This window comes from Schistosoma mansoni, chromosome 1 (genome assembly GCF_000237925.1).
Source record: "Schistosoma mansoni strain Puerto Rico chromosome 1, complete genome".
NCBI lineage: Eukaryota > Metazoa > Platyhelminthes > Trematoda > Strigeidida > Schistosomatidae > Schistosoma > Schistosoma mansoni.
In genome coordinates this window covers 7,604,826-7,627,971 of record NC_031495.1, presented here as the reverse complement: position 1 = coordinate 7,627,971, position 23,146 = coordinate 7,604,826, and the positions used below count along the sequence as shown (strand labels likewise).

General features: G+C 32.5%; 1 protein-coding gene and 1 non-coding gene across 2 annotated transcripts in view; both read left to right on the top strand.

Annotated features, from left to right (window-relative positions):
• Window positions 1-2,871: 2,871 nt before the first annotated feature.
• Window positions 2,872-2,938, top strand: Smp_tRNA_00265_Gln_TTG.1.1. The gene has a single exon. It is a non-coding gene (tRNA).
• A 15,208-nt stretch (window positions 2,939-18,146) lies between these two features.
• The window catches only part of Smp_124040 (hypothetical protein), a gene marked incomplete at both ends in the record, with an annotated part of 8,315 nt that continues 3,315 nt past the window's right edge, over window positions 18,147-23,146 (top strand). The window contains 2 exons of the mRNA XM_018793128.1: window positions 18,147-18,453; window positions 18,598-19,275. Coding sequence (XP_018647672.1) covers window positions 18,147-18,453; window positions 18,598-19,275 — 985 coding nt within the window. The remainder of the gene's footprint in view (window positions 18,454-18,597; window positions 19,276-23,146) is intronic.

Genomic DNA, 23,146 nt, shown 5'->3' with positions numbered 1-23,146 from the left:
GACATGTCGTCTGTGGTTGATCACATCATTTATCCCCTTACATAATTGAAGTTAAATGACTATGAAAGTCCTTTGTAAATCTTTCTAACCCATTTACTACATAAAGATTTGTGTGGTGGATAGCGATAAAAGCACAATGTCCAAACGTATGTAGGTGGAGCAGATTTTAAATCTTCGACTTAATGTAGGTATCATTACCAAGTTTTGATTTGATAATTTCGAATAATTGAAATCATGGGTCAATTGAAGCTAGACCACCATCGAAAACCTGGAAGCACTGGACGACCGTTTCGTCCTATTATGGGACTCCTCAGCAAATAAATTGAGCATTGGGTAGATTGTTATAAATAAATAATATATTTGTAATTTCCCAATGAATAGAAAAATTAGATTGATCGCATAATATTCGTGTTGTTATGTTGTACCATTTAGATTTGGATTATTTTAACTTGGTTATTCACCCTCTGAAGAAGTGACTTACACTAAGTCATGATTTCAACTATGAAAAAAAATTAGACAAATAACAATAATGTAATCAAAACTTGAGAAAGAGTTGAAATTATAAATGATGAATGGTAACATGACATCTGTTTATTGTATTATCAGTGGATGCAACTAGGTTCCGAATAGGACGAAACATACGTTGTGGATTCTACTACCAACCACCAGTTATCTCTATTTCTATTCTTTCATAAGTTGAAAACAGATCTCACTATACTTTAATATTATCAAAAGAACCTGGGAGCACTGAACAACTGAGTTGTGCTTACTTAAAATGCCTAAGCAGTGTCCAGCTACAAATGTCAAATACAGGACCTTCAAGTATCACTTTCACTTACTAAAAATTCATTTGTTTACAGTTCAAATATCACTCATTACGCAACATAATATGATCTATATCCAAGAAAATTTATGATCAGTTGCTTACATCTGACCTGGTTGCTTCCACAGTATATAACTTTTAATGCTAAAGTTCGATGAGAGACAAAAGTATATTCACACAGAGTATAGGAATATATTTCGTACTTTCTTCATTCTTTTAGCTGAAGTCTTCATATATATGTTAAATAAGATTTCTTTCGAACAGTTATTTCTCTATTAACTAATAAACTTATTGTATCGGTCTTATAAAAAACTAATCTTATCATAAGCTCTATGACCAGTGTGACTAGTAAAGGTAATATACTGGTTCCTAGTTTAGTGATCTAAAGGTTAAGTGTTCACACATGAGATCAAAAGTCCTATTTTCGATATCCGATTCTAGGGTCGGGAATCATGACTTTTGAGGAGTTTTTCTAATTACTAAGATGAAGTAATTGTTCGGATTTTCAATAGGGATCTAATTAAGATTACTACGTAATTTAATTTATGAATTTTACATCGATCATATAAAATTTCTATTGAATTATATGATTATCTTGATTCATCAATGAGATTTCTAAACGACGAACACAAATTTATTTGAAAAAATAAGTGAGAATACTGACAATACTCAGACATGTTGAACTAAACAGAAAATTTCATTGGTGTTCTGAATAATATCATCAGTATTTTGTTCATTTAGGAGTTAATCTCTTGATTAATTTTTATAAATTTAGTAGATGAAATCATGAGTCGCTTAAAGCTAGACCACCATAGAAAACCTGGAAGCACTGAGCGGTCGTTTCGTCCTATTGTGGAACTCCTCAATAGTGCGCATCCACGATCCCGTCTCGTGAGATTCAAACCCAGCACCTATCAGTCTCGCACGCGAGCGCTTAATCACTTGACCACTGAGCTGACCGGCATCCAACGGTGTGAATGAATAACATCAAACAATCCATGAACTTGCGCCACCATCCATCATTGTCTTCAGTGATTTACTGCCTCACATACTAGGATGAAATGGCCATCCAGTGTTTCCAAGTTTTCCATGGTGGTCTAGCTTTAATCGATTAATGAATTCAACTAATAAAATTACTACAATCTCCACAAAACCCACTTTTTGATAATATTTTATAAATATTAAATAGTTTTGTTCTAGTGGCCTTGTTTATAATTCACTTAATCTAGAATTTTGATTTATTTTTCCCCGAGAACAGTCAATGAAATTATTTGAAAGTTAGAATTTGATTGATGTTCAGTGTACTATGGTGTGGGCTATTCATATCTACACAAGTAGTATATAACGATGGTCGAGTATTGAATGTATTTCAGTAGAATATTGATAAGAACAGAACGGGAACGGCACGCAATTGGTATGAAAATACATGAACAATAATAATCGAAGACTATGGATCGATATTTACAGAAGGAATGGTCATGATTGAGATAATTGATTAATAATTTGCAAATTAACTATTTACTGTATCAGAAGGGGTTTTGTGGAGATTTAGTATTTTCATGGTTGAAAGCGTTAGTCAATTGAAGCTAGACCACCAAAGGAAAACCTGGTAAGTCCTGGGTTCGAATCTTGCGAGGCGAGGTCGTGGATGAGCACTTCTGAGGAGTCCCACCATGTTTTCCACGGTGGTCCAGCTTCAATTGACTCACACTTTCAACTATTCATTGTATGGTTATCGGACTTTAGTCAGATAGTCTGTAATATTGTACTCAAATGCATTCGATTGTCCCCACTCATGTTCTTGTTCACTACAATACTACTATGTTTTATGAAGTTAGATGGAAAATAAACAAAAAATTCAAATCAATCCATCCTTGTTTACCACGCTTGTGAATTTAGGCTATATCGAGACAATACGCACATGATGTACATATGCCAATTAGAGACTGAGCAGTTGCAGTTCTAAACATCAATGGGGAGATTCAAACAAACAATACTAAGTGAATTTAAACTTCACCCCATTGCACAAGCAATTGGCTATCAGGACTCAGTGGCCGAGTGGATAACGCGATGGCGTTTGAAGCGAAAGGTGCTGGGTTCGAGTCCCAGAGTGAACATCAACTCTGACATGCATGTACATCCAGTTGACGAGTCTCAAATAGGACGAAACGCGCGTCCTGGATTCCATTGCTAGCCACTCTCCATCCTTGCTTACCAATCATCAGTTTTTAGATATTTAAAATGTGTGAGTTATATATACATATTTTTTTTTCATTGAAATGAATATTTAGTTCTATATTCTAGGCACTTTAAATATAAATAATTATAAGTAGTCTATGAATTTGTAATTCATTTTCAACTTCAAAGTGTAATAATACAAACATTCTAATATGTGTGATTATTGTTATTTATGCAATTTTATGAAAAAAAAACCTGTCTAAAACGTGACATTCTACTTTGTATAAACTATATAAAGTCTGATAATACTTTGTTAATGAATTCAGTCCCACTAACTAGATTTCTAACACTATTGACTAGATTGATATTTGGTTTTTAATTGAGTGACTGTAGTGAACGAGAACACAAGTTGGTACAATCGAGTGTATTTGGAGAGAAAATTACAGAACGTGCTAGTAAAGTCTGGGATCCATGCAGCAAGTACTTAATTTGCAAAATGTCGATCAATGGTCTCAAACTTGACTGTTGCTTTTGGAAATATCAGTCAATCGTCTCATATTTCATTGTTCTTTCGATTCTACACCAATAATTCTTTGTTCTCGTTTTCTTTCCTTTGATCTTCTCAACCTTCTACCATCGGGTAATTCACTTTCGATTGGTGGTACATACTACTTATATCTGTCGACATTAGTAGCATACACCACATGTCGACTAATGTCATGTTTGTCTAGTACTTCATTATTTATGGGATTCTATCAATCAAGTTGCAATGTAATCGCTGATCTGAGTGACCAGACATCATGTGGACTATGTTGAGATATTAGGTGGTTGTAGAAATGTCACTTATAAGAAGAAGAGGTTTGAAATAAAATGAAATGAACCTATGTAGAAATTGATATATCTCGACGAGAATAATGAATGATAACTGTTGAGAACTATTTATGTACCAATACGATATATATATATTTACGTTTTATGATTGCTAAGTAACTAACCTATGCATATTCATGTTCCTCTTATTATAAGCTTTATTTTGACCTATAGACTATTATTATACGATTTACCGTTCTCAAGTTATGCTCAGTTTATTAATTGCTGTCTTCCACATTCACAGCTACTTTTTGACTCGATCTTGTACAAATGTTATTTTCTATTTTATGATGCGATGTGGTATGTTTGGTTTGTATATAAACCCAGTATGTTTGAAATGAATTATTTATATCGCGGAGACTGAGATTGGTGTTCTGGACTCAACAGGTTAGGCTAGGAAAGAAGAAGGTCCAATAAGTGCTGTAGACTGCTCTACGGGTGTATGCGTCATTGGTCCGGTCTATAAATCACTGTTCTCTAGTTGGCGGTATCATTACGTTATATATTAATAGGGCAGAAGGCCAAAAGTTATAACAAAAATCTAATTGAGTGTTCTTACAGTTTCATATTCACAAGGAAATGCACTTTGTTGATCTTAAGATGTTGCAAGAAATCAACAGGAGTCCATAAGTATACTACTCAGTGTATTTACACCTGTGAAAGAACTAATAGTATTGGTGTATACTGAATTCATATCACTTTGTGTCACAATTACAGACATCATTACCAAACTATTCAGGCTTTGAATGCCCTGGTTAGTTAATAAGTAATACCTAGTTTCATGTTTCTCTAGTCTATAGTACCGATGGAATACTATCGGTAAAAATTTTATATTTAGTCCGTTTTAGACGAAAACTCCAAAACATTTTAAAGCAAGTGATTTGTAAAGGGCTATTTTAAGTATTTTTGAAAACTCTTGTTTAGCTAAGGGTTCGAAAATTTAAGTATTCTATTATATTGAATTATGTTAGGGTCACAAATCGATATAAGATAGGCATCCACTGAAAACCTGGGAATATTAAATATTTGCTTCTCCTTAATATAGAACATTTCAGTAATATCAATCCACTACACCACAAGTTATCGAACATGAGGACTTCCGTCTCAAACATGAACACAGCCTGTAGACCGGTTAACCGAAATTCAATGGTATACATGTCAAACTTTAGTCAACAAGCTAAACTGAGTAACCATCTCTCATTGCATTGAATAACTAAACACCTCTCATTCAACACGGTTAAATTATACTGTCATTTCATTGAAGACCATTATAAACACACAAAAAAAATTTCTTTTATTTCAATTTTTCTATTCCCAAAGGTTTGTAAGAAGGTTAATAGGGTTCTTCAAATTAGCCTTATAATTTTTATTAGGAAATGAAATTGTTATTTCAATGAGGAAATTGTCTTCATTTCATCTTTAAGATAACACTAATATAGCCAACAAGTTAATTCAGTTGTTCATAAACTTGTACTGAATGGCTAAAGATTATTGAAAGGAATTCATAATAATGAATCATTATTCTGATTTGAATCGATGTGAAATTAAGAAAACTAAAGGTCAAAACACAATTAAATTCTAAGTTAATATGGTATGTTTATTCAGGTGGATAAATAAGAAAAAGAGGGAATTTAATTCGATCATAGTAACATAGTAGTTTAGGTTAGCAAATCAGTATAGGGTTTTGTAATGATTATAGAATTCTTATTGTTTTTAAACCGAAAACTGATTCTAGCTACACTGTGATGTGGATTACTGATATCTACATAAGTAGTACATGGTGATGGTCGAGCATTGAATGTATTTCAGTAGAAGATCGATAAGGAGAGAGCGGGAACGGCGCGCAATTGGTACAAAAATCGGAGACTACGGACATATATTTGCAGAAGAAACAGTGAAACTGAGACAATTGATTGTTATTTTGCAAATTTACTGTTCACTATATGGTTCTCATACTTTAATGATATTCTGTAATGTTGTGCTAGAATACCATCGATTGTCCCAACTCGTGTTCTTTTTCACTACAACACCACCATTGGAAACCTGAAAAGACTGAATGACCGTCTTCTTTCAAAATGAGACTCATCAACAGTGTACATTCATAACCTCGCATCTGGGTTTGATCCAGGGATTGAGTGTGTATTATTAAGTAACAAAGAATCTTACAACCGCAAACGAAATTCTCCCAATCAACTATCTTGCATTCTCTTTAAATTATTAAGCTTAGACATTCAGAAAATCATCTCACAGTAGTTCATCAAAGAGGAGAATTATAGTATTTATAAAAGAGTCTTGAGAAGATTGGGTTACTTTGTAGGTGAGAAGCGCGAATTCGTGATCATTTGGGTTCATACCCAAAAGCACTTGATAGTCGTTATGCAATATGACATATTGATTGAAGTTGGACATTTGCAACATTAATTCAGCATACAGTGGTCTAATTACTAGACGTCGCAATTACACTTGGAGATCCTGGTTTTGTTTCATGTCAGCTGTAGATGAGCACTCTCAACGAGCCCCGTAGTTTGACGAAACAGTTGTCTATTTCCCCCTTACGTTTAACAGTGATCTAAGTGAAGTTGACATGTAAGGCTTATCGATTACTAATCAAACCAGTCTAAACAAAGCTCTTTCTATTTGTTTAAGTTCCTTAATTTTTTAAATTAAAAATGAGTTCCAATCTACATCGAAACACCACAGTGTTAGTTTCATAAAACCAAGTTCACTAAGCAAATTATTTACTCCTGTAATACATGTTTAACAATGATATATGAGTGTATTAAGCATAAAAGCTACATTTCTGTAGGTATTCTAAGAAAGTTTAGTTATATCATACGTTTTACCGAATGTCATAATTTGCAGATGACATTCACCATTTTTAACACAATTACCAATTTTCAATATAACAATACTGTTTTCTTGCGTCATATAATGTATATGTAATAGGTAACCTTGTGTTGTAGGAAACATGACTCGATTTTTTGTCAGAATTAACTGGTTAGACATAGGAACAGACCATCTCAAATGAACTGTTTAACAATATATAACTGAATGTTCAACAAATATCTGAATAGCAACAATATAACAATCGGTTTCAAGTTCAAAAATAATTTTCCCATTGGCTATGAGATATTGGATTATTTTAACAAAATAATCTAACTTCTGATAAGACAAACATGGACATAACACTTATAATCATTGTATTGTGGTGTGTGCTACTGATATCGACAGATATAAGTAGTATATATCATCAATCGAAAGTGAAATGCATGTAGGCAGATGGTTAAGAAGATCTAAGAAAAGAGAACGAGAACAGAGAATGATTGATGTTGAAACGAAGCAAAACTGAAGTTTGAGACAATTGATAGACATTTTGCATATTAAACACTTGCTGTATAGATCTCAGATTATAATAGGACGTTCTGTAATTTTCTGTCCAAATACATTCGATTGTCCTCAACTTGTGTTCTCATTGACTACATTATGGTATTATATCGTATGTAGTATCCTAATGTATATTTTATGTCGTAGATGTTGATAGCTTACTTTCAGTTGTTAAGAAAATTCTTGTAACCAAGCACAATCACAGTGAATAATTCAGATTTTCATGTCAATACTACCTTGTAAGCAGTAATAATTAAAACTATTTGATTTCAAGCTACAATCCTACCGAATAATTTATTATTATTATTATAATAAAACTACTCACACTTATGTAACATGTTACAAGAAGGACGTATCACGAAAAGTAACATAATTATAAAATTTTGATCAGTATGATAAACTAAGAGGAGGCCAAAAAAAAGTAAGATCTTTTCCAAAACTGAAAGGTGCGCTTTAACATTGATTCTAAATTACTTTATGAGTAGCCAAAATCAGTGAAATCAGTGATTGAGAAAGGAAGAAACAAACAAATAAACAACAGAATATTACTAAGGAGGAGTTTGATACTATACAGTAGGCATTTCTGAAATGAATTTATTAGTTTACTAGTTCCATTTGTGCTAGGTTATGCGTTGTAATGTTATCTAATCAAAACATAAAGCTCGGTAGATAACAAGTTGAAGGTATAAAGTGAAAGCTATTGAGTTTACGTTTCACTGTAGACATCAACACTGGAATACCGGTAAATCTGGGCAGTGAATCTCAAATAGGCCCAAAGCTAACCATAACAGCTCTTAATATATTAGGTACATCCAGAAAATTCGCTTAGGATGCATATACCTTAAACAATAACAATCAACTACAGTATTTAACATTAACAAAGGAAAGATCCATATACTTATAAATATATTACAAATTTTTTAATGGAAGTTAGAGTACTAACCAAGACCTCTCTATAAATTCCACGAGGAATCAATTTGCTGTATTTATGTTATATATATATATATATACATATATTCAAGGTCAAGGACAACCAATGCGAACCAATTAATTTCACGCTATGAACTGACCCATGTGGTGGTGGTTGCAATTTCTCTCTTGTACCTACTTTTACTTATAAATTTCTGTAATAGCGCCCTTTTTGTTATACGGTCATCAAATCAGCCATAGTACCTTGATACGACGATGGGGTAATCCACGTTAGGTGCTGACCGCGAGTTGTGACTTTGAAGTAAGCTTTAGGCCACATCATTCCCGTCTAACTCCAGTAGGCTCTAAATCATTCGATATAGATCATCTACGTTAGTGATCTAGGCTTCTTTGACTAAAAAGTACTCCCTGACCATAGATTAGTGCATGTTGTTTTATATTTTTTTTAATATGAACATAGACTGTTTAGAATTTGATGTAGGTTTGTTCTCTGAGCTGGATGGTTTGGTCGTGGAGCTTTCATCATCCTTCTGAACGACATCAACACTTCACTTCTAACCAAAGTTTGTGATGATGATGCCGTTCAGAAGGACGATGAAAGCTCCAAGATCAAACCATCCAGCTCAGAGAACAAACTTGCATCAAAATAATCCACCTGAGCTACAAATCTTCTCCACCATCTTAAAATCATACAGCTGTTTAGATTATTTATTAGTAACATTAAGAATCATGGTAGACTTCTTATTACGTAATAGATTGGCAAGTGTATAAGTATGTGACATTTATGTAATAAATAGGATGACATTTAGATTTCCCTTTTTATTCATGATGTTAATTTTAATTAATTAAACAGTTTTAAACGAGGTGATATTCATTTGTTATATTATGCTTGAATATTCAATTCCAGTAACCTACCATTATATACTGACAAACTTACATCAAACAAACACCTTGATGAAGTAATTGTTTACTAAGAAACATGTAAATGAAAATATATGTATATATTACCAAGCATTAGTGAATAAATACGACTTGAATTATTTAAGCATATCGACAGCTTTTTCGTATGTATTACGAAAAACTATAAGAATGATATCCGTGTCACCTGTATATTCTACCTAGAAACAATGAACCACTACAATTCTCACTACTCGAATTAAGAACATAAGAGACTGGTACAAACGAAAATTTATTACCTCCAAATGAAACGACGGCTCTAATCGACAATGAACTGATTTGAATATGGATTTGTACACTCGTTTGACTATTATCAGTATGATGTTGTGGAGATTGTTAAACTCCAATGAAATCATGAAGTGATCACTGTTAGACTATCATTGAAAACCTGGAAGCACAAAACGGCAGTTTCATGCCAGTATGGAACTCTTTGACGGAACTCATCCACGTTCTCGACTGCAGGAATCGAACTCAACACTTTTTGTTTTGCTCGCAAAAGCTTAGTCTCTAGACCATTGATCTGGCATCCAGCAGTGTTGACTATTACTGGTTACAAAAAAGTCACATGTATGAAATTATAACAAAAGTGCATGTTGCATGTCATACTGAACATAGTTCACTTTATATGGATATCATTACCAAGGTTTGACTTGATAATTTCAAGTAGATTGAGCACTGGATAGATTATTCTAAACAAAAATAGTTTTTTTTTATTTCTCAATAAGTATAAAAATTAGATTTTCTGGCGTTTCGTGACTCAGTGTAAATCACCTCTTCAGAGGATAAATAAACAGTTCACGTCAGCTTAATGCAAAGAATATTGAATATCGAACAAAGATCACGGTTAAATTAAACGATGTTGTACGAAACTAAATATCACACTGAAAATAAAACAAATATTACACTGACTGATCATTATATTGTATCAAAAACGGAAGTAATGTTGAATATAAACTAAAATGAGTCATATCAAGGAAGAAATACTGTTATAAGATTAGTTAGAATTTTGGAAAAAGCCTAATAACATTGTCAATAAGAACACAGCGGTGGTGAATCATTACGTATGGATAGATGTGTAAAGCTTATGTAACGGCTTTTTGTAGTAATTATTTGTTTTCTTCTCTTTTGTCACCAGTTAATGTATATATGGTGTATGCTAGTTATGTCGACAGATATAAGTAGTATGCAACACCAATCGGAAGTGGGAAACCTGACAGCAGAAGACAAAGAAGATCGAGTTGAAGAGAATAAAAGGAAAAATAGATAGGAGTTGTGAACTGGAAGAAGTATTCAGTGTATGGTTTTCATATTTTACTAAGATACACTGTAATTTTGTACTAAAATACAATCGTTAGTCCTATGTGCATTCTCGTTCATTACATATATAATATAAAGTCAACATAGAGTTAATAAGATTCAGTATTGACAGAATGAAGGTCTTTATCATCTCTAAATATTTCTAAACGAATAGTCACGCAATACATTATTTAACTCAATGGAATTGTCGGATTCTTCGAAAGTTCATATTGACAGTTTCATAGAAGTCAGACAAAGAAAACTTGGTTTTTACTAATAAATATAATTATTCTTGTTAACTTTAAAGCATTGAGATAGTGAATTGAGCTTAAAATTTTCATTCAGTGTACAATCATTCAATCTTTGGTGGTCGATATTCCATATTATCCTTAAGCTTCGTATATTGTTCGTCCTGACAACCATCACTCGATAACGCCCCAACGGTGTATAAATCAGAAGGCAAATACGAAGTGTTGATTGCGTTTATTATTGAACCACACAGAGATATCCCAAAGTACAGGCACGTCATGCAAGCATGAGAGAGTAGTGCCGTAAAGCAAGTGAGTGAGCGTGCGAGTCGGATGAGCGAGCGAGTTAGCGCGTCAATGAACAGGATTAAGATGTACATATATATACAAATGGAAATGAATGAATCATCGGTCAATTAAGCGATTATTAGTAAGGCTAGCAGAATGAAAACATGCGTAGGCAGTAAGCAATGCTCAAGCGTACATTATAAAGGTACAATAGTATAGATAGATTGTTACTGTTCGAATGACTCTGCCCGTTAAAATAAGTTAACAAAAGGCTTAACCGGATTAGATATGAATAAACTAAATTGTATGTGAGATGCTATAAATCAATCGAATAGCTTAGATATTGGTGGAGAATTATCATCAGTCAGTAGACTTGGATTTCGATAATGTAATAAGAAGACGAAGATTATCAGAACTATGTGATATATTAGCGCAATACATTTCGAACAATGTGATCTTACATAATTGTTAAGACCATTTATATATAAAAATAAAAGGTCAACTAGACTAGAAATGAGGGGTGATAATAAAGAAATTATGTGACAACAATTTGACACCTAATCACTGGTTAATAAGCTAATATTACCAGGGTAAGTTTAAGGAGAGAACAAACTGTTTTTGAATGCACAAAGGGGGTTTGAATTTTCGTATGGTTAAGGCTTCAATAAACCTTAGTACACGCCCTTTTACACTTTTATACAACACAACAAAAGCCAGGTTAAGATCAATCTTATGGCCTGTTTCGATTATATATTTGGCAATAGAGGATGATTGATGTTTATTCTCATAATAACTTTCCAAGATGATAATTGTCCAGTCACTTTTTAAGTAACTTTTCAGCTTATGTAAATGTTCTTTCTTGAAAAATATATACTTATTGTATAATTGATTCCAGAGTCCAGTGTTTCTATTAATGTGATCATTCATTTACATACCATATCAATTAAAAATTCATCAATTTTAAGTCACCTCTGCAAAGTAATGAATGTAAGAATAACTATTAAATCCTCTGGGAGATTCTGATAAAGAAACCAGCTTTTCTGAAAACCATATGATGTTCATTTACAATTGAAAGTATATCATATAGAAACCAAAGTTCTGTCACTTGAATATATCCGCAAATAAATATGGTAACTCAATTTGATAATTTATTTAACCAGTTGGTAATTCGCATCAAATGAATAAAGAAAAGAGTACTAATTGATATCTTTGACTAGTATCTTATTTGAAATTTTATATGAAGAAATAACTGACTACTCAAATCATTTTCTCTTAATGCTTTCAAAAATGTTTTAAATGATTATAGAGAACTTTATTCTGAAAATATTTAAAGTAACATTTTACAGATATTATGTAGTTTGAAAGTCTTTACACAAATCTTGTTCATAGTTAATCATTATAAAGCTTGTGACTTCAGGCAATATCGAGGCAGTTCTCACAAGATGCACATATGCTGACAAGAGATTGATCAATTGCAGTCCTAAATAACAATGGGAAGATTCAAACAAACAATACTAAGTGAATTTAAATTTCACCCCATTGCACAAGCAAGTGGCTATCAGGACTCAGTAGTTGAGCGAATAACGCGATGGCGTTTGAAGCGAACTATACTGGATCCGAGTCCCAGAGTGAACATCAACAAGTCTGAGATGCAGGTACATCCAGTTGACGAGTCTCAAATAGGACGAAACACGCGTCAAACTGGATTCCACTGTTAACCACTATCCATCTTTTCTTATAATGCTTGTGACTTCAGGCAATATCGAGGCAGTCCTCAAAGGGTGCATATATGCCAACAAGAGATTGATCAATTGCAGTCATAAATAACAATGGGAAGATACAAATAAACAATACCAAGTGGATTTAGTCATCATATTAGTTTCCTAAAGTTTCAGTCTCAACACATCTATCATTGTCATATAAAACAGTAAATTCGGTATATTTAATTAATGATTTTCTGTTAGAAACGATCAACTGTAATAAAACATTTTCTAGCTTTTTTTAATTTTGAGCAATAAAATTTTATATTATATAATCGATTACATTTTTATTGAAATCATCACCGCACATTAAAATGAACTTATGAACTAGGACATAAGTGACATAAATAACTAAAGAAACTGGTAAATGAATGAATTCATTTGGTATTGTTTGCTTGAATCTTCCCATTGATGTTAAGGAATGCAATTAAACAGTCTCATATTGGCATATGTGCATCCTGTGAGGATTGCCATGATATAACTTTAATTGACAAGCATTATAGGCAAAGATGGATGGTGGCTAGCAGTGGAATCCAGTTGGACTCGCGTTTCGTCCTATTTGGAACTCGTCAGTTGGATGTACCTGCATCTCAGAGTTGATGTTCACTCTGGGACTCAAACCCAGTACCGTTCGCTTCAAACGCCGTCGCGTCCTGGATTCCACTGCTAGCCACTATCCATCTTTGGTAAATGAATGCATGAAAATCGCTTATGAATGTACAACACAACATTATTTGATCTAGCATAAACCATAGTGACAATCATAAATTGTATTTACTATTAATCAAGAAGAAATCTTATCCATACTTAGAACCTTATAGTTCTTTATCGGTTTTATTCAGTGTTTAGTGAAGTGAGTTTTGAATGTCTCTTAATGACATCAGTTTCTTCTTTAGATGATTCACTTTTTATTGTCTGTCTTCCATGTCTTGCCTCCCTTTATCATGACGATAAATATATAAATCCTTTTTTTAAGAGAAATAATTTATATATATATATATATATATATATATATATAGACGTAATATGATAACAAACTATAAAGAAGTATACCTCATCAAGATATCAAAGAAATAAAATCTGAGCAAGTGTGAGAACTACAGAAGCATCACACTACGACCAGTACCAAAAGTCATTTACATCGGACTACTATCAAAGCGAATGAAAAATTGAGTAGGCGTCATATTCTGAGATCAACATGCTGGATTCTGTAAGGATCGAATGTGGACGGATCATATCGCTATAATAGGGATCATTAATGGGCGATCAAGTGATTAGGACTTGTCATTATACAACAATTTCGTTGACTATGAGAAAGCATTTGACAGTGTTTTTAGGATAACCTTATGGAATCCTATTCGGCACTATGGTGTGAGTAGGTAAGAAAATCGTCAATATCATCCCGAATTCATACGACGGACTGCACTGTAAAGTGGTGCATGTAGGACAGATGACCGATGCATTCCAAGTGAAGACCGGAAACAGGCAAAACTGCTTACTCTCCCCTCTTTCTTTTTCTTCTGATGGTTTACTGGATTATGAGGAAGTTCATATATGAGGAGAAGCACGCAATACAATGGACTTGACAGATAACTTAGCTCTTCTATCCCATACACAGCAACAAATACGATTGAAGACACCCAGTATTGCTGCAACCTCTGGAGCACAAAGCCTAACCATAAATAAGGGAAGAAGTAAGATCCTGAAATACATCAAGAAGAACACCAACCTAATCACAGTTGATGGAGAAGCTTTGGGAGAGATGTATACTTCCACGTACCTGGTCAGCATCATCGATGAACAAGAAAAATCTGGTGCACATGTGAAGGCATGGATTGACAAGAGAAAGAGTAGTATTCTTAAATTTGAAGAACATTGGGAAATATAAACAACTCAGCCAACAGCAAAGTCAGAATGTTCAGTGCGAACGTCAATACAGTTCTACCATACGGAGCTAAAATTTGGAGAACTACTACAACCATCATCAAACAAGTACAAGTATTTATAAACAATTGTCTACTCAAGACGCTCAAAGTCCGTCCTGCGACACCATCAAAAACAATCTACTGTCAGAGAGAGCAAACCAACTTCAATCTGAAGAGGAAATTAAGTAAAGGTGTTGGAGGTGTATAGGAAATATATTGTGGAAATTACCGAACTACATCACGAGGCAATCTCTAGTTTGGAATTCTGAAGGGAAACAGAAAATAGGAAGGTCAAATAACACATCGTGTTGGCAATCAGAAACGGAGATTATGATAATGAATGGTAATGTAAAACAGGTAGAAAAGGTTTTCCAGGAAAGATTTTGATGTAGAATGGTGGTCCTCGGCCTCGCTCCTCTACGAGGAGTGACAGGGGTAGGTAAGTAAGGCTTTATTAATGTTAGGTTATAATATAATGTGAAGCTACTCATATTTCGAGAAAACTTTCAAAAGAGATTTCGTTAAGAAATAAACCGTCAATTGAAATGTCTAACAAACCAAAATATGATGTCATTCGGGTCACTTAAGTAATGTATTTTTTTCCGGTTACATACACTTTATGCAATATTATGTGGAAGTTTTCTATTCTAGATCACTTTGAAAAGTAATAAACGAAATTAGAATGAATCTACTAATCATTTGAATAAAAAAACCAAAACGATACTAAAGAACTTTGATTAAAATATAGATAAGCTGACCAAATTCACTTGCCTTTTAATGCCATCGGTTAAATATGTCAGTCAATTACTGTTAAGATCTAGTGCAATAAAGGATTTATTTATGCTTGTAGCATAAATCTTCATGAGTAATTTAGATTTTGTAACTACAAAACAGCATATGTATTAGTTATCGTTAAGAACCTTTGTATAGAAATAAATTTATGTGACCCAACTTAGCAAATGAAAACAGGATTGAGATCAACAGTATAGAGGTTTGTGGAGACTATTCGATTTCACGGATATCACGAACCAACCTTAGTCAGGCATACATTGAAAACCCGGAAGCATTGAATAGATGTTTCGTCTTAGCATGGAAGTTACTCCTCTTTGGTGCGTATCCACGATCCCACTACTGCGGATAAAACTAAAGATTTTCAGTCTTGTGCATAAATACTTAACTTCTAGTGAATTGAGACAGAATCCAACATTGCAGATGTATAACTTCAACCAATACACTATTTTATCACCATCTTCCATTGTCTTGGTTGGATAATTGTCTCACGCTCTACACAATTGAACTTCCTTGATCATGGCTTTTCATTAGAAATCCAAAATTAACTTGTGAAGTTAGTCACTTGTGAATAAATGATAATTATCCATTGTCTTTATTGGGTAACTGCCTCACAACTGACATGTGAAGATTGTTAGTGGAATATTCAAACGGTGACATTTTGTCAATCCACCATGTAACGTTTTTTATCTAGTCCATACAAACCAATATTATTATATCTAATTGTGCTTTATTTTATTTAAACATTCATTAACTCATAAAATCACAATTGACTGAGTTTTTTTGTCTCACAACGGTTAATTGATTCCATTTAACATCTAAATATGAAAATAATAATCTAATTAATTGACAGATAACAATGTAAAGCATCTGTGAATAATACACGCTTATATTACAATGTATAATTTAGTATCCTCTCAGGTAAATGGTTATTCTCATAACAGATTAACGGTGAGAGTATAATTTATGGATGAGTCAGTCAGAAACGTTTGGGGGATTTCAAGGTAGATTTCAGTACTTGATGCTCACGTACTATCGGTTTACAGCGGATTTTAGATAAGTGATAGTTGAGCGGCTATAACAGATGTGACTACTAAGAAATTCCTTTATTTGTGATTGTAGTAATCAAATGACTTGTGGACCTTATGCAGACTACCGTGATGATGTTATCTTACGATGTCATATATGTTGGAGGAAGACGTCTGCTAGAATAGGATTTTTTCGTTCGATCGAGATTGAGACTAAGGCAAATTATGATAATTCTTGCGAACTGGATAATAAAAAATCACCAGTAAAACTGGCTCCAGCCATGTACTACATTATATACGGATGATTGGAGAGCGTACAGATGCCTACATAGACTTGGTTATGTGCATCATATCCACGAGTGGCGTTTATGGTTCCAACAACCGGAGTGCACACAAACAATACTGAAGCCATGTAGTCGAGGCTGGAAGAGTTTTTACGACCTTATCATAACTCCAGAGGTGTACTATTATGAAGCCATACGGATGATTCCCTCTACCGTATGCATTACAATTTCAGAACCTCTGAACCTCTTTCTAACCTTGATAAGTTTTTGAACCATGTAAAACAAGTGTATTAACTACAATTCTTTGGTCTTGTTTAGTATATTTTTACTCTATACTACCTATTTTCTGATTGGCTAATATTTCTTAAGTTCAATTATCATCCATAAATTATAGTCTCGCCCAGCGGAAGCTTTTAAACCTTTCATAAACACACCTAAATAGTTTATACCATTAATAAACATAATTTAGTGTTAAAACAACCATAAACAAATAATTTAATAAAATATCTAGATGATAGTAACAAAGAGCCCAAATATTCAAACAGGCTATCAACTTGATTTCCGTTATTAAAATATTATATCTTCCTAATGTAAATAAAATATGATTGGTTGAATAATTCTTGTCTTTTGATTGGTTCAATAATTCTTGTGTTTTGATTGGTTCATTCGTGTAATAAATTTATTAAAATTTTATTTTTAAAATGAATGTAAACTAACTAATCATTTACACAACTAAATAATAATAAAATGCATAGAAATAAAAATATAGAAAAATCTATAAAATATAAACAATCCAATAAATGCCATAATTTAAATATTCGTCTTCCTGCTCCTCCTGTTCCTCCTCCTGCTCCTCCTCCTGCTCCTCCTCCTCCTCCTCCTATTCATCATCATCATCATCCATGTGGATATTGTTCATTAAAATATGCATTTAATTTATTTTGTAATTGTACAAGTGTACGTGGTATGTCAAAATTATGTCGTGGACCAAAAGTATTACGTATTATGTGGTTAATATTTGTATTAAGTATGACATTTTTATTATTAAGTTCAACTGCATTATTAATTAAAGATTTTTTAAATTATGATGTAACAGTAAATACACAATTAATTTTAGATAATATATCACCATTTCCATCATTAACTGTATGTCATCAACCCCCCTTTTCATATAAAGCTTATAAATTATGGAATCAATCTAAAATTTTATCACCAAGTCAATATAATTTATATATGAGGAAGCTGATCTATAACTCATTATATAAAAATGATATCTATTTAGCTAGTTCAATATGGAGTTATGATAGTTTAAGTGTTTACTATCAAAACATTAATTATAAAGATACTATACTATTAGGACATAATATAACTATCTTTTTTAATTGTATGAGAATCTATTCACATATATCTATATTTGAAGATAATTGTACATTATTAAATGGTTATCGTATTAAACAATTATCCCATCATCAATATTTAAATTGTTATACATTTGAACCAATTAATATGATAGCGGCGAATGAAACAACTTTTCTAAGTCTTATAGTTGGTTTAGGTCCAAAAGATAAAGATATTCATTTACAACAAGCATTTCTACCAGATATATTTGAACAAGCACGTGGTTTACGTGTTGTTATACATGAAATTGGTACAATGCCTGATTTAGAAAAAAATGGTATACATGTTGAACCAGGTAAATTAAATGAAATTAATTATGAACCAATTCGATGGAAAAGATTAAATACACCAAAACGACCATGTATTACACCAAATGAATCACATCAATATTTAGATTTAAATATTAAATATAATTATACACATACACAATGTTTATTAGTACATCAACAAATTGAAATAATGAATAATTGTCATTGTATATATGTAATGCATCCACGTTTAATAATACCAAGTAATACATTACCATATTGTGGTCAATTATGGCCAAAATTAAATCAAACTGAATTTATTGAAAAAATTTTATGTCTTAGTAAATATTTAAATAATACAATTAAACAAAAATATGATGGTCATATGTGTTTTCCACGTTGTGAATTTTATGATTATGAAAGTACTACATCAGTTACTAAATGGCGTGCATATCCATGGCAACTATATTGGTTACGTGTACAAAATCAAGCAACTCAATCATTATTAAATTATTATGAAAAATATCCTAATCATAATTTAACTCAAACTTCAGCATTTAAATTATGGGAATATTATTTAAATTATCCAGATTTAACACGTTTACCAAATAAAACTGAATTATTACGTAATCATAGTAATAATACATTATCTGATATATCTAAGTTGTTACCAAGTTGGCCACCGGAAAATTTAGATTTAGATAGTGAAGATTTTGCATATGTTATATTAAAACGTAAATCACAAAGTACCATTGAAAAAACTGAAAAATTAGTATTAAGTTTATATGTATTAACAAGTCGTATTGGGGGTTTATGTTCAGTGACTATTGGATTAACTGCGGCATTTTTTGTTGAATTACTTGAATTCAGTTATTTATTATATAAAAATGGTAGTAATGATAATAATAGTAATATTAAATCTACCATTATTGTACAAACTGAAAAATGTATACAATTAAATGAAATACAACAAACAGAACAAAAAAATTCATCTTTACAATATAATATTACTACTAATACTACTAGTAATACATCAGTAGAACATTGAACAAGCAAACAAAAAAAAAAGAAAAAAACAAAAAAGAAAAAAAAACAAAAAAGAGGACCCAAAAAAGAAAAGAAATCATTACATTAAAAGTATATTACGTAACATTGAACAATATTATTATTATTGTTTATATTGGTAGGTAGTTTCAAATTGAAATCACTTCTATTTTTGTTACATAATTTATTGAATATGGTTATTTTTTTCTAGTTAAACTTTTAATGACTTTCTTTGAATGAATGAATGAATGAATGAATGAATGAATGAATGTAATCCGCCTCCCCCCCTCTGTCCGAGAAAAAATACAAAAACAAGGAGATAATTGTTTTTGAAGGATGAATTTGCAAAGACATGAACATTATCGATTTCCTATTAAATTTTTATTATTATTATTACTATTAATATTATGATGATGATTAATAGTAGTAATAGTAGTAGTAGTATTTTTAGGTTTGATATATTTCCTTTGAAATAATATTGTTTTATGAAAAATCCCGAGTTCATTCATTTATATGTTTGTTTATTTGTTCAGAAAGAAGAACTGTTCACGATATTTTCAGAGATAGAATAATAATAGTAATGCACTTACCTAATACTAACTACTGTTAACAGTCAATATAGAGTTTGAAGTTGTTACTTGTATTAGTGATTATCAGTATCGAGTTATCTAATTCAACCTTATTGAATGCTTGAATATAATAATCTTGTATTAATTAAAGTAACCGAGTAATTGACATTTAATATTCTATTATAGGCTATTTTGACACCTATATATCGATGTGAATTATTAGAAAGAAAGAGAATGTTGTATTGATATGATGCATTACAAAATGATAGTAAGATGCTCCATGAGGTAGTTCCTGGAGTTCTAGTGAGAAGCAGTGACCAGTAGAGTTCAACCAGGTCTGTTGTGAGATATCAACTCATTGAAGACAATGGTTAAATGGTTGCTCAATTTCGTGGATTGTTGGAAGACAGACATTAACACCGTTGAACGCTGGCTGGCTCAGTGGTCTAGTGGTTAAATGCTCGCGCGCGAGACTGATAGCTCCTGGGTTCGAATCTCGCAAGGCGGGATCGCGGGTGCGCACTGCTAAGGAGTCCTATAATAGGACGAGTTGGCTGTCCAGTGCTTCCAAGTTTTCCATGGTGGTCTAGCTTGAATTGACTCATGATCTCAACTATATAAAATTACTAAAATCTTTACAAAACCCCCTTCTGATAATGAATGTAAGATTGTTAAAAATTAATTGCCTGTAGCCTCTAAACATGAAATTAAAACATATATGACAAATAACAGTAAAGCTAGCTTTTAAGAAAATAAGTGTATATTGTCAAATGCAGATAGTATAGCTTATAGTTTTAAACGTTTAACTAGTAAATGAATAGTTGAACTGATTATAAAGTGGATTCTCTGGAAAGATTTTTTTGTAGTTAGTGGGAATATTCTGTTGATAAACTCAACTCCTGTACTGAAGTGATTATAGAAATGTTAAAATGTATTGTACAGTAACACATAATATAAGATCAAACTGATCTTCACTTGACAGATTCAACGATTCATCAAACATTGCTTTTACTCAATCTATATTTGATATATCAGCAACTAAATATTTTATATGTCAAGATGCATGTTTATTTTGCGATCTTTTAAAAATATAGGTACGGTTGAGGATGGGGAGAGTTAGCTCTACCTCTCCAAATGCTGTCACATGGCCACAAGTATAAAGACACTGTAGATGGAGTCCAATACTTGGACGAAACAGTCGTTCAGTGCCTACAGATTTTGAATAGTGGTTTAGCTTACATCAACTCATATATATATATGATCAGGTTAGTAGTAAGTGTACATGTGTGTTGATCTAGTTATTACAAATTTTGTGAATGTTAGAAATCACATGGATCTTCCGAATACTAATGCTTTATTTAAAATATGAAAATTTACTACCTTCGGTTACTTCCCTACAATAGTGATTTGATATACTGAATAAAATGAACATTGTTCTATCCGGTATAAGTTCCATGATAAAACAAATACTACGAGGGAAACGTTAGAATTTTATTAGAAATTAATGAAAGACTATTATTAGAAATGAATAAAAATTAAATGAATGTAAAAATTAACTTGTAGTATACTGTTCCGTTATTATTCCACTATACTGAATAGTTATCTCGCTTTAAAGTTTGGCGGGCTGCTTAAATGTCGTACAACTTACAAAAAAGTACAATCAGAGACATTGTGATGGATGTCAATATTCACTGAAAAGAATGATCATTGTTCAGATGTCGATTCTTTAACCCCTAACATCTAACAGGAGATCACTCAATATTTATCGTCAGGATCGATCAAGAAATAAGGGAAGAGAACTTAACGAAACAAATTGTCAGAAGAGGCTTTTGTGGAGATTTCAGTAATTGTATGGTTGAAATCATTAGTCAATTGAAGTTAGACCACCATAGAAAACCTAGAAGCGCTGGACGGCCGTTTTGTCCTATTATGGGACTCCTCAGAAGTGCGCATCCACGATCCCGCCACGTGATATTTGAATCCAGGACGGCGCTGAACCACTAGATCACCGATCCAACGGTGCTTACAAGTTTTCCATGGTGGTCTAGCTTCAATTGACTTATGATTTCAACTATGAAATAAATTGTGTTGAGAATCATATGTTGTACCGAACATATAACCAATTTATTTAAGGGCATTTTAAAAAACTTTCTATTAATTAATGAATTAATGAATTATTCGATTGAGAAATGGAAAAAATTAATATTTATACCTGACATTTTCTAAGAAGTATACACTGAAATTTGTTGCTATGAAAGTTAAAGGGTAGATACCAAACATTCAAAATTTTAAATCAATACGTTATCTGATGTAATAATCTACTGAGCGTTACCCTTGACTTAATTCTTGATTGTATATTTGTCTATGATTTTTTTAATAGACTGATAATCAGGATCGATTTCTGTGTGTTTATTGATTGCTGGCTGATTTAAGTATCAAATTCCTGAAAACATTCTGGTCTTCCTTCCATTCCTCTGAACAGAATCTCAATATTTTCCCTGGTGATAAAGATGAAGATTAAGAGAGCAACCTATTTGACTAATGTAGTGTTTCTTGCAGATAAAATAGTTTATGTTGTGGATAATATTTAACCTTTCCTCTTTAGTTATCTCTCTATTCATTCAGTTTGCATTAACTCATTTACTATCTGCACAATTAATATTTAATGCTTATAGTTGAAAGCGTGAGTCTATTGAAGCTAGACCACCATGGAAAACCTGGAAGCACTGGACGGCCGTTTCGTCTTATTGTGGGACTCCTCAGCAGTGCGCATACACGATCCCGCACCCGCGAGATTCGAACCCAGGACCTATCAGACTTGAGCAAGAACCCTTGACCGATAGACCACTGAGCCGGCATCCAATGGTGTTAATGTCTAACTTCAATTGATCCACGAAGTTGAGCAACCGTTCACCAATTGTCTTCAATGAGTTGATATCTCACAACAGACGAGGTTTTAAATCCACTGGTCACTGCTTCTCATTAGAACTCCTGGATTTACCTCTCGAAGTCAGTCACTAGTGAGCATATGATTATATTAATTATCAGAAGGGGTTTTGTGGAGATTTAGTATTTTCATAGTTGAAAGCGTGAGTCAATTGAAGCTAGACCACCATGGAAAACCTGG